Genomic DNA, 15,344 nt, shown 5'->3' with positions numbered 1-15,344 from the left:
AAGATCCAGTGTGTAACATTTCGAGGGATCTATTGGCAGAAATGGAATATAATATGAACAACTATGTTTTTCTTTAGTGTATAATCACCTGATAATGAGAATTATTGTGTTTTCGTTAGCTTAGAATGAGCCGTTTATATCTACATAGGGAACGGGTCCTCTTCAGGGAGTCCGCCATGTTGCACCGCCATGTTTCTACAGTAACTAGAATGGACCAACCAAAAATTGGTCCGAATGGCTCTAGAGAGGGCCATTCACGTTTTTGCGTCGGCCACCGTAGCTCTCCAACACGCTTGGCACACGGGAGAGGCTTCAGTTGGTTGCAATCTCCTCACCTCACCGCTAGATACCGCCAGATCGTACACACTGGACCTTTAAAGGATCAGTGTGTAACATTTCAGGGATCTATTAGCAGAAATGGAATATAATATTCATAACTATGTTTTCATTAGTGTATAATCACCTGAAACTAAGAATTGTTGTGTTTTCGTTAGCTTAGAATGAGCCCTTCATATCTACATAGGGAGCGGATCCTCTTCACATAGTCCGCCATGTTGCTCCACCATGTTTCTACAGTAGCCCAGAACGGACAAACCAAACACTGGCTCTAGAGAGAGCCTTTCATGTTTTTACGTTACCTGAAAGCCACCATAGTTCTCCAACACGCTTGTGAAACTGCGGTAACGTGAGACGCAGAGTGCAAAACCGTGGTACTGCTAACCGCCATCTCTCTTCCGTTGCTCTTAAAGTAGTGGTATTATGGTAGGGATGGCCTCTGAGCGAGGTGGACGGCGTTACCACGATTTTGCACTCGGTGGCTCACGTTACCATAGTCTTGGAAAGGGAGGAGTGAGCGGATGGATACTCAGTTGGTTGCAATATGCAACCACGCCACTAGATGCCGCCAAATCCTACACACTGTGCCTTTAATTTCTATCTTGGGAGTCTTCTCTCAACCTACTAGATCCCTGTGGTGACCACTGAGGGGTCCCGAACCCCGATGGGAACCACTGCATTAAAGTATTAAACCTCAAGCTCCTCGTTTTCTATCAGCATTCTGGTGACAAGTGGTCATTGCTGTTGGGTTTTAGCGTTGCATTTCTCAAATTTGAGTTACTGTTTGTAATTGTTCATGTCAGGCCAATATATATTGACCAACCATATGATTATGCTGTTAGAAACATTAAAACAGACACACACAGTCATGATAAAGCAAGCCAGCTGAGTGTTAAACTCTTAATAAACAATTTATTCATAATTATTCAATGTTTTAGAGAAACACTTTGGATTTCCTGGGGCTTTAAGTATACACCTGTGTGCTTTTTGTTTGCGAGAGCCTCTCAGTCAAATCAACAGAAATGTTGAGTCACAAGTTCCCAAATTTATTTCAGTGTTACTAGAGAGCTGAATAGAAAGGAGATAATAAGGATGGAAGGGAAAACAAAGGCTCTCTGAAATAAAGGTGGAAATACCACAGTGTAATCCCGCGTTGTGGTATTCCCCCAAACATATCACGACTCAGTCTAAATGCAAAGAAACTTTCATTTTGCTAAGGCAAGAACTCATTTAAGAGAAATTGAAGCTCCTATTTAAAAACAATCCTTCCTGTTCTTGGATATTGTTTTTTTTAAGTTATATAAATGATGCGGTTTAAAAACAGAAAAACTAAAAGTAAGCTCTCATCTTGATAACTTTAATTCCCTCTCTAATGCTTATTGTCAGTCCAGGAAGAGCTCTTCTAATGATTTCCAAAAAAAAACCCTGGTGTTTCATGCCACTTTCTTTTAACGGTGTGGTGGTGTGATAATGAATAATGCAAAGATACAATAAAAACCTCTGAAACAAAGGCACCATATACATCCATCACTGTGTTCCGGCCAATCACAGGCCTGGCAGTAATGATCTCCGAGAGACAAAGAGAGAGGATGAATGTTTGATGAGGGAGGCAGAATGGGGCTCCTGGGAGGTGAAGGGACCGTCGAACACTTGCAGGGGATTCCCCCTTTACAGGTGGAGGGAGAAGATGAGATGGATGAGGGGGATGTTAACGTAAAAGCACACATAGAATGATGTGGATTGTTTGTTTTCCCTTTACTGACTGTCTATCTCCACTCATTGTGTGACAGTAAACCTTTCCAGTGATGCAGCGAACCTCCGAATTGATTCCCGTCTTCTTAATTGCTGCTTCTCAAAAATGACGTGAAATTTCCTCTTCCTCTTTAATTGCTGCTTGTATAAATGACCTTATCAGAAAAAGGTCAGTAGTTGTATTTTTGGGAGACATTTCATTGTTTTTACTGATGTAACGTCAGTGGATATCATTGATCCAGTCAATCTTCCTTGCAACATTAATTGAACTGGATTCAAAACACTTGTGCTGTTCTGAGATAATCCGTGTAAGATTTCCTGCAAATATCTCATCTGCCATCACTATATTCTATAGATCATGTTATCTTATCGAATACAACAGCCCACCAATGTGCTACTTCTTTAATAGTGTTTGCTACGGTTTAAATGAGTCTTTATTCCACTGAGGTTGAGTGAGAAAAATTTCTAAAAGATCCTTTTCTAATAGGCTAATTGAAATTGCAACAAACAGGGAGAGCCTCAAATGACCTAAAAGACACTGTGATGGCCAGATTAAAGAAACAAAAGCTTGAATTCCTCTATCAGTTGTGACTAAACACAATACAATACAGTTGTGACGATGTCTAAAGAGAATGTTCGTTACTCAGGATTAATTGGTAAATTGATTGAAATGAAATCTATTGTTTAAAACTGGAATTATTCTTCTGCGAAAAAAACACTCATACTTCTCTGCAAAGTGCAAACTACACAAAGAAGGGTGTTATGTGTAACTATAGGTCACTGAGGCCCGTAGAGGAGCACGTGCAAACATCTCCTAAATCTCAAAAACGCGTCATACAGACATGCGCAGCACCAAGCACACTGTTTGGTTAATCCAACTCCTGTTGGAAGGTAGGGTCAAAACAGAACAGAAAAAAACTTAAAAGGTGTGCACAAGTTTTACGGACAAGTCCAGTCTTCAAATATGAGGATTTTCTGCTTTTCTCTAATCACTAGTTTCTCTCGCTTTGCATGTCCTAGTTTGATAAAAAGTGTGGTCAATATGAAACATATCTTTAAAGGATAAGGCTGGAGTTATATCCATAATTTTCTTAGTATCAACACATCTCATAAAAAGACTAAATACGTGTTAGTAGTCTCCGACTTCTCTTCTCTGTCTGTGACTCTCAGCTCTGAGCCCATTCATTCCTAACGAAAGGACAAATCAAACACTGACTCCAGAGTCTTCCGCGTTTTTACGTTACCTGAAGGTCACCATAGTTCTCCAACACGCTTGTGAAATGGCGCTAATGTGAGCTGCAGAGTGCAAAACCGTGGTACCGCCACCCGCCATCTGTTCCGTTGCTCCTAAAGTAGAGTTATTATGGTAAGGATGTCCTCTGAGTGAGGTATCAAACATGAGTCAATTGTGCACACATTGATGGGGACTATTTCTAGCCGTGGATTAATATACTGTGTGCATATTCTGGTGCTCTAGTGAGTATTTACAGCAACCAGACAGTGTATGTCAATAGTTCATGGTAATGAGTGAATACCTGTCACCCAGTGCAACTGTGTAGTTTGTAACAACGACGGTCTATAACAGAGGAATAAACTATTTTAGGCATAGCAGTAATTGTATGTAGGATGAATTCATTGTTGGTTTTGTTGTTGGATTTGTTGACAGTATGAAAAACACAGAATATCCTGAGCCTTATCCTTTAACGTGTGTCAAGAAATTCAATCACGTATCCAATATTCAGCAGCAATCTATCACAGACTTTCATTTGTCACAGGTGCTTCCAGGAGCTTCCTGCATTGTTTGTGCTCAGTATATGTGTAAGTGTGTGTGCACTCTTGAGCCTTCTTTCCCATTAGCAGACCATTTTCAGTCTTCCCCCACCCAGGACCATTCTCTTTGTCAGCTGGAAATGTGATTTTAGGGAAGCCTGACTTCCATTACCTGATCTTCCTCTTAGCCAGCCTCCAAGTCATTCCACTGGGATCTCCAACCTGCTCATCCAGGCCCAGGGCTGCATATACACTAGATGACCTCCACTCTTCAACACTTGCTATCGCCTGGGGGGATATTACCATATTAATGCTGCACTCCACTCCTGGGGCAAATGAGTGTCATAAAAAAATCAGCCTAGATAGCATCTTTCTCAAAACCCCACCCTTCTCCCTCTTTTCTCTGCTGCCCACACGCCTCTTTTTGCTTTTTCCTCCTGCCCTCTCACATCTGCTATCTCTTTTTTGGGTATTTTTTTCATCCACTCCTCCCATTCCTTCACACAGTCTGGTTTGAAGTGTGTAAGAGGCTGGCAGGCTTTACACTCTTGAATTAAAAAGGCCATCTGGTGAAGAGGGAAACAGCGATGGCTGCATAGGAGGAGAGAGGAAAAATGAGAGGCATAGTCTTTCTTTGAAGTTAACGTGTAGACAGAATCCTGGGTGGGATATTACATCTAAAGTGTAAATATTGCTCGCAGCATCTGTCATTTATACATGTATTGTATACACAGTATTTTACGCAGTACGCTGATCGAGTATATGAGTAATTCTCAACAGCTAATGTTATGTCAAGAATCTTCTTGGGTTTGAGAAAACCCACAGCCATGAAATATTATAACCATTTATATGCCTGCTAGACACATTTTATACATTTATTAATGAATAGTCCGACAATTTGGGAGATACCCTTATTTGTGTTCTTGTGTTTTGTTTAATCGACACAAAAACAGAAGCAGATGGACGATAATTATCATATTTGTACAATAATTTTGCCCTCTGTACGATGTACGATCAATAATGCCAAAGGTGCCACAATGTATGATAATTTGACCATTTTGTGACGCTTACAATTAGCTGGTTTTAGTCTGCACTGTCTCATTATAATTAGTTTCCAGATGAATCTGTGTTTACGCATCTCTTCTCACGTGACCTCTTTCCAGCCAATCATGGTTGGCGTACGCTATGATGTTGATGTCGTTTCTCTCTCCCTCCTGTCTTGTAAATATTATTTTGTAATAGTAGGCTATAACATAATCGTCAGACTGATGGATTTATGGACACATACCCCCTTCCATGCATTATAGCTACATAAAAAACAACAAAAAAACAGACGTGGGTAGATTTGTAGGCGTGCCAAAAACATGTGCATGTTTTGTAAAAGTACACCTTTACGCCTATTTGTTTTCGTGGTTGTGACTCGTGTATGATATTTTCCTCAATATACGATCATTTTAAGCCTCTGGTACAATAGTTTGACATTTCCCATCTGGCAATGCTGAACCGTAGTGTAAAAACAACGCGCTGTGGTTTCACTGGACTATTTCTTGTCCGGGACCACGAGTCCAGGAAGTGACTGAAATATCCCGGTCATTGATGTGAAAAAAAAACAGGGTTTATTTCACAACAATGACCCGCTAGCTGTACATTATTCCGCTTATTACACGGCTACTTACTCGAGAAATCAATAATTTGACTTAAAAAACAATCCGCCATAATCCGCCATAAGAACTGCGTCCATAGCAACGGTCTGCTATAAAGAAATAACAGACCGTAGAACGCCGTGATTGACCAATCAGAATTGAGTATTCAACAAAGCCGTGTAATAAGAGGGTGATATTAATCTTCTCATCTGACTCTTGGCAAACAATGTGTATTGCTTTAGGTGTGATTTTCAAATGAAGTGTCTAAAAGTTAGGATACACTCGTAGCGTACATATTAATTGCTTTGGCCTGACAAAACTTAAGAAGCATTCTTCATAAATATTGTAGCAAATTGAGGCGATATGGAGATTTCTTCTGCTCGTGACTTTGCTGTGACATTATTATATTGAAGATTTTCCTAAAGGACTGTGTAGCTATGCTTTCATAATAGGTTGGATATTGGTGTGTGGTGAACAAAGAAACAGAGAGAGAAACAGAGTCCACTGGTGAGATGGAGGCCTCCTGTGGGAATGCAGGATCGGGAAGGAGACTGACAATGTGTCAGCCAGAAATCCTTTTGTCACCATTCTCTCTTGAGGCTGTGTGCTTAAGTGCTTTACCAGTGTTATTGCCGACACTTTTTTTCTCTGCAGAACTACATTCAAAATAAGCACATTTAATCAGCTTACAGCCGAGACTTGTTGTTTTGTTCGCCATTATGGCTTGTGCGGCAATGTTTCACACGCCGCAGAGTTAAAGCACAACCAGAACACACTCACGAAACATTACGACGTTCGTGTCGTACACATGTATTCCTTCACTTGTCTGCAGTCGTCTTTGTATGCGAGGGAAGTAGTACTGACTTGGCCCATATGCGCAGGCTGTTGCAATGGACTTTCACTTGTTGACAAGCTGCTGAGCTGAGGGAGCAAATGGGAACGTCTGATATCAGCACACTTATTTTGTGTGGAGGAAAAAGGACATTTTAAGTTTCACTGGCAGTTCATCAAATGTAATGCAACATGTCACATCTTATTTCTTATTAAAGGACTGCAGTGTTTGCACCAGAAGCACCTCTAAGGCAGCTATTGTTTTTATGAAACCACTACAGTAAGAATAGTGATGGATCAAAGATAAGATATTAAAGTAACACATTAGAAAGAGATGCTTGTTTGATGTATCATTCAGTTTTTGTTCAGTTTGAGATGTGTTTAAAATGCAGAACACGAAAAAAAGAAAGAGCTCTGTCTGGAGTCGGATCAGTTTGGTCAGTTCACAGTGCAGGTTTCCCAGTTCTCCCACAGGACCACGCACCATGCATGGTCAGACTGGCCCACTTGTCCTGGTCTGTCTTCCACTTTCCTCTTCACCCTCTCCATCTACTTGCAAGTTTCCATGGAAACAACAGGGAGAGGGAGAGAGAGAGAAAGACAAGAGAGAAACAGAGAGAAAGCCCAAAGTACTGTATATGTGGTCTGCAGTCTGTCTCCTGTTGAGAGCTATATGTCGTTTTAATAGATAGGTATGTCATCCCTTTGGAACAGAAAGAAAGAAATATGAGTATTAATATCCGCCTGCTCTGGTTTCATAATCTCTCATCAACATGGTTAATTACTGCTTGTCAGCTTACTTGACTTGTTGAAACTGTGGATATGAGACAGATCATTCTGGCTCAATATAATTTTCTCCGATAAACTTCTCCCACACTCGACACTCTGCCTAATTAAGCCGCTGGGACTTGTGGGGACTGACACCAGGACTGAACAATAACCGAGCGTCTCTTCTGTTGAAAATCCATACATGAACCGCATCAGCATGCAGTGTCACATTAAATCGAGACGAGGCTCCGCACAGTATTGATGCCATATTTATGACAAATTGGAGTAGCTGGAAAAAGCCCATTTTATTTATTATACTGACTTATTATTTTACTATTTCAGGCAAAGGACTTTTATAGAAAGAAAACATAAATAAACCACTTTGTGCCCAAAGGCTATAGTTAGTATGATAAGAAGAAAGGCCACAACATTTGTTCTGATTAGTCAAGAGTCTTGAAATTTGGTATGGACATACTTTGGGCAAGTCAAAGTCAGGATTTTTGAAACATGTGGAAAAACGCTGTTGATGTATTTATTAAATCTTTTCCATATAAAATATTTATTTCTACACTGCTTATGTGTGCATATCTTTGATATTTAACTTGTTATGAGTTCATAGATACCAACTAATTGATTGTTCTCCTTGTAGTCTCTGAGTTACAGTCATTTTCTTATCATACTATATCTAGTCTTTGGGCACATGTGACTACTGTTTTTGTTTTCCTAAAATTTAATGGATTTATTGCAAAAACAGTAGTCTCATGTGCCCAATTATTAGACATAGTTTGATAAGAAAAACTCACTTATCAGCCAAACGGTTTGATCGATTTTGAACATTTCATTATGTTTGAGCTTAGGCAGGCCCAGAGAACATACCACCAAAGGAAATTAAAAATTTCTGTCGCTGGCACAAATGGGTTATTAAAAACAGTTATACCATTTGGGGTTTTATGTGGGCTTAAAGTAATCTAATTTAAAGCAGCAGTAGGCAGATTGGAGCAAATATGATTAAAAACAAGTTATTTTTTATGAAATGGTCACTCCATCCTGACAGTATCCTGACAGGTAATCTGAAAAAAATGTGTCCACAGACCGAAGGAAAACAACCAATCAGAGCCGAGCTGGAGCCTGCCTGCCTGCCGATTACTTTAAGCTCACATAAAACCCCAAATGATATAATTGTTTTTAATAACCCATTTGTGCCCACAACTGAAACTTTTAATTTCCTTTGGTGGAAGTGGCCAGCACAAATGTAATGACATTTTTAAAATTGATCAAACTATTTGGCTGAAAAGTAAGTTTTTCTTATCATACTATCTTTAGTAATTGGGCACATGAGACTACTGTTTTTGCAATAAATCCATTATATTTTAGAAAAAAAAAAGAGTAGTCTCATGTGCCCAAAGACTAGATATAGTGTGATAAACACAAATGGGTTATTAAAAACAGTTATACCATTTGGGATTTTATGTGGGCTTAAAGTAATCTAATTTAAAGCAGCAGTGGGTAGAAATGGAGCAAATATGATTAAAAACAAGTTATTTTTTATATAATGGTCACTCTGTCCTGACAGTAGTGCATGAGACAGGTAATCTGAAAAAAATCATGTACCTCTGTGTCCTCCGGTGCTCCTAACGGCATCTGCAAGATTTCACAGACCGGAGGAAAACAACCAATCAGAGGCGAGCTGGAGTCTGCCGTCTCTGAGCAGCTGTCAATCACTCGCAAACTCAGATCAAACGGTCAAACTAGGCAGCGCTGATCAAATATGAATCAATATTCTGTTACTGTAATGACTATTTCTCGCCTCGAATGTTTTCAGAAACATCTTGTAGTGTACTGTTTAGCTGCAAAATGAGAAAGTTTGTGACCCGTTCGTTGTTGAGAACGGTGAGGAAATACCAAGCAGCGTCCACCAGCCGGAGCAAACTTTCTCATCTTACAGCTAAACAGTACACTACAAGATGTTTCTGACATTTTTTATATTAATATAATAATATGAATTCATATTTGATCAACGCTGCCTAGTTTGACCGACAGCTGCCTCCATTGAATGAACAGCCAATAGGAACGCTCTCTCTCTCTGAAATGACCTGTGATTGGCCAAAGTCTCCCGCCATGGGCTAGATTTTTTAAAGCCTGAAAACAGAGCCATGAGGAGGTGCAGAAGTCTAGTTTCCTCTCAGAACACTTGAATTACAATATGATGAAAGGTTATTATGGAATTTTTGCCCAATGATGCCAAAAACGTTCTGCCTACTGCAGGTTTAAAGGAATAGTTTGACATATTCCTTCAACAGAGTGCCAGTACAGCAGAATAGATTCACTGTTCATCAATGTACAAACTGTGTTTTGCAGTAACTTGGCAGCACAGACATTGTGCTTATTGTTTCTTTCTTCCTGTTCCAGGGAATCAATTTTGTAGCTGACCCTAACCTCTGACCTGGCGGGTCAATTGTGTATTAGTTTAAATGAGCACAAACAGTGAATGCCTTTATTATAAAAGCACAGGGCTTAACTTGCCGTGTTTTTCCAACAAATCCCTAATGAGCCGTTTGTCTCCGTATGAGTCACATTTGTTTTACTAACTTGTTTTGTTTTTAGCTGGGAATGAGAAATGCTCACATTATTATGCATCTCGCCTTGTATTGAATATAAATAATGTTCCACATTATAGTAGAGAGAGCAAAACAAACGTTTATGCAGCTCCAGATAAACTAACACTAATGCAATCTGTTATAATTTGTATGCTTGAAAAAGATTTCAATACTTTATCTCCTTTTCTCTGCGTGTGGATTTTTGCTTTTGTTGTGCATAATTCGTGTTTTTTTAAGACTGTGTAAGTAGTTAATGTGATTTGACAAACAATCCTTGGGGGTCATGATTTGTTATCTCTGCAGACTTTCGGTGTACAGGAGCATGTGCACATGTGATTATAAAAGAGTTGTACAATCATCTGCCTTAGAAGGGAAGTAACTGGAGGTCAGGCAGACAATGAAACAGGACGATGGAAGGGGGTTTCAAAATAAAACACACGTACACTCTAAATGAAACCTTCTCCCAATGATGGCTTGTCCGTGTGCTGCTTGAAAACATGAGAAAACCATTTGGAGGATGTTTTCAGTCGTCCTCAGTGAACTCTGCTCTGATGGTGAACTCTGTCCTCAAGACTCATCTTGTTGATTGGTTTACGCCTGTCGTGTTGTATATCATGTGTGGTGGCTACTAATAATGACCCATCTTTATTTTTTTTCTCCGTCCCGCATGTCACATCCATCCATCATCAATAAGCATCATAAGGATACAAATATTTACTCACTTGTGCAGATGATGTCAAATATTTCCATGGGACGAGTCGGTCCCTGGCAGACGGACACGATGTGCGTGAGACAAAGACATCATTGTACTGCAGCTCAAAGGCTGTGACTGATTTTCTCTCTGTTTGATCTGCAGGCTGTAATCTACAAAAAAACGCTGAAGAAGAGAAGGATGAAGAGGATGGGGCTGATGCTGTAAATGGCCTCTGCCAGAATAAAAACACTGGTGCTTTGAGATCTGGTGCTGCTGCGCCTCACTGTTCTTTTCTTCAGTCATCAAACGCCGACCAGACGCCGATCCAGAAACCACAGGCGGGCCGGTGACCTTGTTTTGCCCAGGGATATGTCATTGGGGAGATCCCCTGTGTTGGGGGTGCGCCCTGTGCCCCGACCCCTCTCGCTGTCCCACCTCAGCCTGCTGTGCTTCTGTGTGTCTCTCTTCGCCCAGGCTCCCCACGGTTTGCCTGTGGTGGGTTATAACACTGACTCCAAGAGGGAGATCACGCTGGAAGGAGATTTGATGATTGGCGGCCTTTTCCCTGTGCACCAGAAGGGCGAGGGAGCGGAGGACTGTGGGAAGATCAATGCTCAGAGAGGGATCCAGAGACTGGAGGCCATGCTGCTGGCACTGGATGAAATCAACAAGGACGAGCGCTTCCTGCCTGGGATCAGACTGGGAGCTCATATACTGGACACATGCTCTAAGGACACCTACGCTCTGGAGCAGTCTCTGGAGTTTGTCAGGGCCTCCCTCACCAAAGTGGATGACAGTGAGTACACATGCCCCGACGGCTCCTACGCCATCCACGATGACGTCCCTCTCGCTATCTCCGGGGTCATCGGAGGCTCCTACAGCGATGTCTCCATTCAGGTAATGAAAACACACCAACTGATTGGGTGGGCTGTAGGGATGTCACAGTGAGGATATTTTCCCACCGGTAATAAACTTGTTACCGATTACACCGGACGTTTTACAAGAAAAGATGGCGCTCAATATATGTAGAGCGCTTACTTTGATCTGTAACGTCGGGTGGCTGTGTATCTGGCATCTCCGGTCTGCAGGTTTCTACCTGGAGCTGCTGTGCACACCAGCTGTGACCGCTCTGTCCTCCACACAGCAATTGCCTCATTAACGTTATGGTTCCCTTATAGCATTGAATTTAAATCTCAAATATTGCCAAATAGGTGCTTTTGCTTTTCGCTTTGACACCAAATCCTCTGCCATCGTCTTGTCTGTCGACTCTCGCTCGTCCCATGTGTGATATATGACACCTGCTACTTTGTGCTGAGACTCCCTACGGAGCAGACACTTTCCCTTTCGGTTTGTAGCGTCCGTCGTCCAACTATGTATTGATACCATGGCGCTGATACACGAAAATGAACTAAATGGGTTTTATTTCTATATAAAAAAAAAAAAAAAACGGAGATGGGGGCAGTGGGCAAGGAATCGATGTGTGCCCAACGTCCGTGAGTAATACCGACTACCGTGGCAAGCCTAATGTGCTTTCTACATTGTATCTGCAACATTTTCAATTTGCTGTTGAAGATCATAGTTTAATGGCATGAAATGAGTTGGTAAAAAGCTACTTTCATTTAATCGGACAGCGCAATTTCAAAAGGTGTATTTAACCACCAGCAGCCACTGTGGCCTTGAGAGAGAGAGAGACAGACAGAGAGATGAGGGAGTACAAGCAAGAGTGAGAGTGTGATGGATGGTAATATAACTATCCATTTAGACTTAAGTACCATGTGCAATTACCTCTTGCGAGATGTTAACACAGGGACTTAATGAGTATCGGTTCCGCAAGGAGGATCTGTTTACCTGTGCGCCCATATGCTTGGCTGATCTAATTTAGAAGATCTCTTTCTATTTCCTGGTAATTCACACTTCGGCAGTGATCCTGTCAGAGGCAGACATGCTACAGATGTTGTGCCCGGGACGGTCTGACAGGATGACTAGTGACGGCATGATTACTCTCAGCAGCAGTGCTCCTTTCGGCTCACTCAAGCTGATGCGATGAAAGCTCTGCTAATTGGGTCTCCAAATCTTCTGCTGCGACACGGCTGCCACATCAGTGTAATTTCAAGTCATTGTGAAAAGAGATGTGTGTGTCACGTGGAACTGAGATTGGTAAATACCCACAAATATACATGCCTTAAAGCATTAACTTAAACTCGTCATCCCGGCTCAGTCAGTCAGAGGACGGCGTCTGCTGTCTCGGATGGAGAGTATGGTTCACCTCACTCGAGACGTGCAGCCTCGTGTTCCAGATATCTGCTTGTTTGAAGACAGGAACACACTTCTGCCCATCCAGAAATAATAATTGGCTTCAGATCGTTGATAAACCATAGATAGAGTAGGCAGTCTGCTGTTAGCAGCTTTCCCCAGTGCGAGCTTCAGGACAATGGACTGGCGGTGGCATCCTTCCATACTTTTCACTCATGATTTGTAGAGAACAGTGGCCAGCAGTAGACATGTCAGCACTGATACACCAACATTAAATTAATCACAGTGAGTAGCTGCTTCAGTGTCTATGTGCTGCCATAAATGTTTTCTCAAGTGGGCACTTGAAAACCCGGTCCATTTTTTTTAGACATGTCTGAAGCAGTGTGTTGAAATAAATTGAACCCTCTATTTTAGAGGGTTGGTAAAGATTTTAGAAATGTTTTTTGTTATATTTGTTGAAATTCCATCCTGACAGCAATCAATAAATCAAATGCAATGACAAAAACATACCTGCCTGTCTGTCTGTGCGCACTCTGCTTGTGGACCTAGTGCTTGGAGCTCGTGCTGTTAGCTACTTTCATTGGAAAAGAGTTGGCAAACACTGGGCTGTGTTTTTCGGCTGGATCATCTAAAAAAAATCTAGTGTACTCTTGCTAGTTTCTCAAGATCGCCCATCCTGCCTTTAAATGCCACCATCGTGCTTATTTAAAGCAGCAGTGGGTAGAAATGGAGCAAATATGATTCAAAAAAGTTATTTTTATCACTATATCCTGACAGTAGTGCATGAGATAGGTAATCTGAAAAAAATCATGTTCCTCCGTGTCCTCCGGTGCTCCTAATGGCATCTGCAAGATTTCACAGACCGAAGGAAAACAACCAATCAGAGCCGAGCTGGAGCCTGCCTGCCTGCCGATTACTTTAAGCCCCCATAAAACCCCAAATGATGTAACTGTTTTTAATAACCCATTGGTGCCCGCAACTAACATTTTTAATTTCCTTTGGTGGAAGTGGCCGGCACAAATGTAACGAAATTCAATCAAAATTGATCAAACCATTTGGCTGAAAAGTAAGTTTTTCTTATCGTACTATGTCTAGTAATTGGGCACATGGGACTACTGTTTTTGCAATAAATCCATTATATTTTAGAAAAAAAAAAGAGTAGTCCCATGTGCCCAAAGATTAGATATAGTAAGATAAGAAAATGACTGTAACTCAGAAACTACAACTACACTAGTTTGACCGTTTGAGTGGAATTCGCGAGTGATTGACAGCTGCTGTTGAATGAACAGCCAATAGGAGCGCTCTCTCTCTGAAATGACCTGCGATTAGATTTTTTAAAGCCTGAAAACAGAAACATGAGGAGGTGCAGAAGTCCAGTTTTCTCTCAGAACACTTGAATTACAATATGCTGAACTGCCTATTGCAGGTTTAAGTATGTCAGGTTTAATTTTCCCCGATCGTACTGGAACTCTGCACACATCTCTGATTTCTGTAGTTCTAAAACAAATGTCTCGGTCCCCGTGCTGACAAAACAAAATGCCAAACGTGCAGTACAGTGCAATGATACATTACACAGGTAGAGAGCTCCTGGGAAATGACGTCAGAGGAGGAGGATTCAGAGCACCTATATTGGGATTCCTGGTGAAAAGGACAGTGTGCAAATAAAGGATTTGATAAACGAGCTGTAATTTTAGTGAAACCCTGCATCTGGCGCTCCTTAGAGAGCGCCCTTGTCTTGTGGTAATTTATGGATGTACTATTACAAGCCTGAGGTCTGAGGTCTGCCCTAGCTTCTCACTGAATCTTCCTCATCAGTAGAAGAGCACCACAGGACACAGTTCCCTTTCTCACCATGAATAATCCTCTATATTGTAATACTGTACGGTCATGAGGTATAGCTCTTTCTCTTGGCTGGTTGGTGAGCAACTACACTCCTAGTCTCTAGAACTGTAATTTCTAATACCTTTTTATCACTTTCTAGCTTTTTTAAATTTCCTTACAACTTATTTAATCTTCCTGATGTTTTACAGATTTGCTGTGTGAGATGTGCTTGTTGAAAACAAGACAAGGTGTATCTGTATTTTCGGGGGCAATGCTATTACACAAAGATATGCGTTTGGGGCACGTGTTGCATTTCTCTGTTACCGCTGGTTGTTGCTCAGCAGATATCATCTCCGCATAGTGTTTCTGTCCTTTGTAGCTGCCTGGTTTGTGCATAATCTATAGCCAGTCAGACCTTTGAGTGAACCAGACTGGCCGTGTGAAAGGTCGCCATGCTTGCCCTTCTGTGTGAACGGCAGGCGGCTGAGTCAGACGCGTGTATTTCACTCTAAAGGCGAGGTAGTTACAGGACAACTAACGATGTTACTTTAAAACCCTTTATTGCCATGGCGACATGGTGGAGAACATGGTGCACTGACAGGTGGTAAGGACGCTGAGTGCTGTCTAAATCTGTCACAATGAAGGAGCGTGTTGCTGTGCTGCTGGTGTTGTGGTGGTGTGACAATCGCAGATATGGGGGCGGATCTGGCTGCAGGCCTAGCCATGCTGGCGTTAACATGGGCACAGATTGAGTTAAGTGTGGAGGCGAAGTTCTGTGACGCTCTCGCAAGCTAGGTCCTGTCTTCCCCATCTGCGGTTGCTGCTGGACTGTCTGGTGGTTTGGCAGAGGCGTGCCGGCACACAGAGGATGTAGAGGGA

General features: G+C 41.7%; 1 protein-coding gene across 1 annotated transcript in view; it reads left to right on the top strand.

Annotated features, from left to right (window-relative positions):
- The window catches only part of grm2a (glutamate receptor, metabotropic 2a), a 42,098-nt gene that overhangs the window by 4,880 nt on the left and 21,874 nt on the right, over positions 1–15,344 (top strand). Inside the window, exon 2 of the mRNA XM_037769215.1 lies at positions 10,554–11,288. Coding sequence (XP_037625143.1) covers positions 10,761–11,288 — 528 coding nt within the window. The 5' untranslated portion in view covers positions 10,554–10,760. The remainder of the gene's footprint in view (positions 1–10,553; positions 11,289–15,344) is intronic.

The sequence above is a fragment of the Sebastes umbrosus genome, chromosome 1 (assembly GCF_015220745.1).
Source record: "Sebastes umbrosus isolate fSebUmb1 chromosome 1, fSebUmb1.pri, whole genome shotgun sequence".
Classification (NCBI taxonomy): domain Eukaryota; kingdom Metazoa; phylum Chordata; class Actinopteri; order Perciformes; family Sebastidae; genus Sebastes; species Sebastes umbrosus.
Note: the sequence above shows the minus strand (reverse complement) of the source record. Positions and strands in the feature narration are given on the sequence as shown.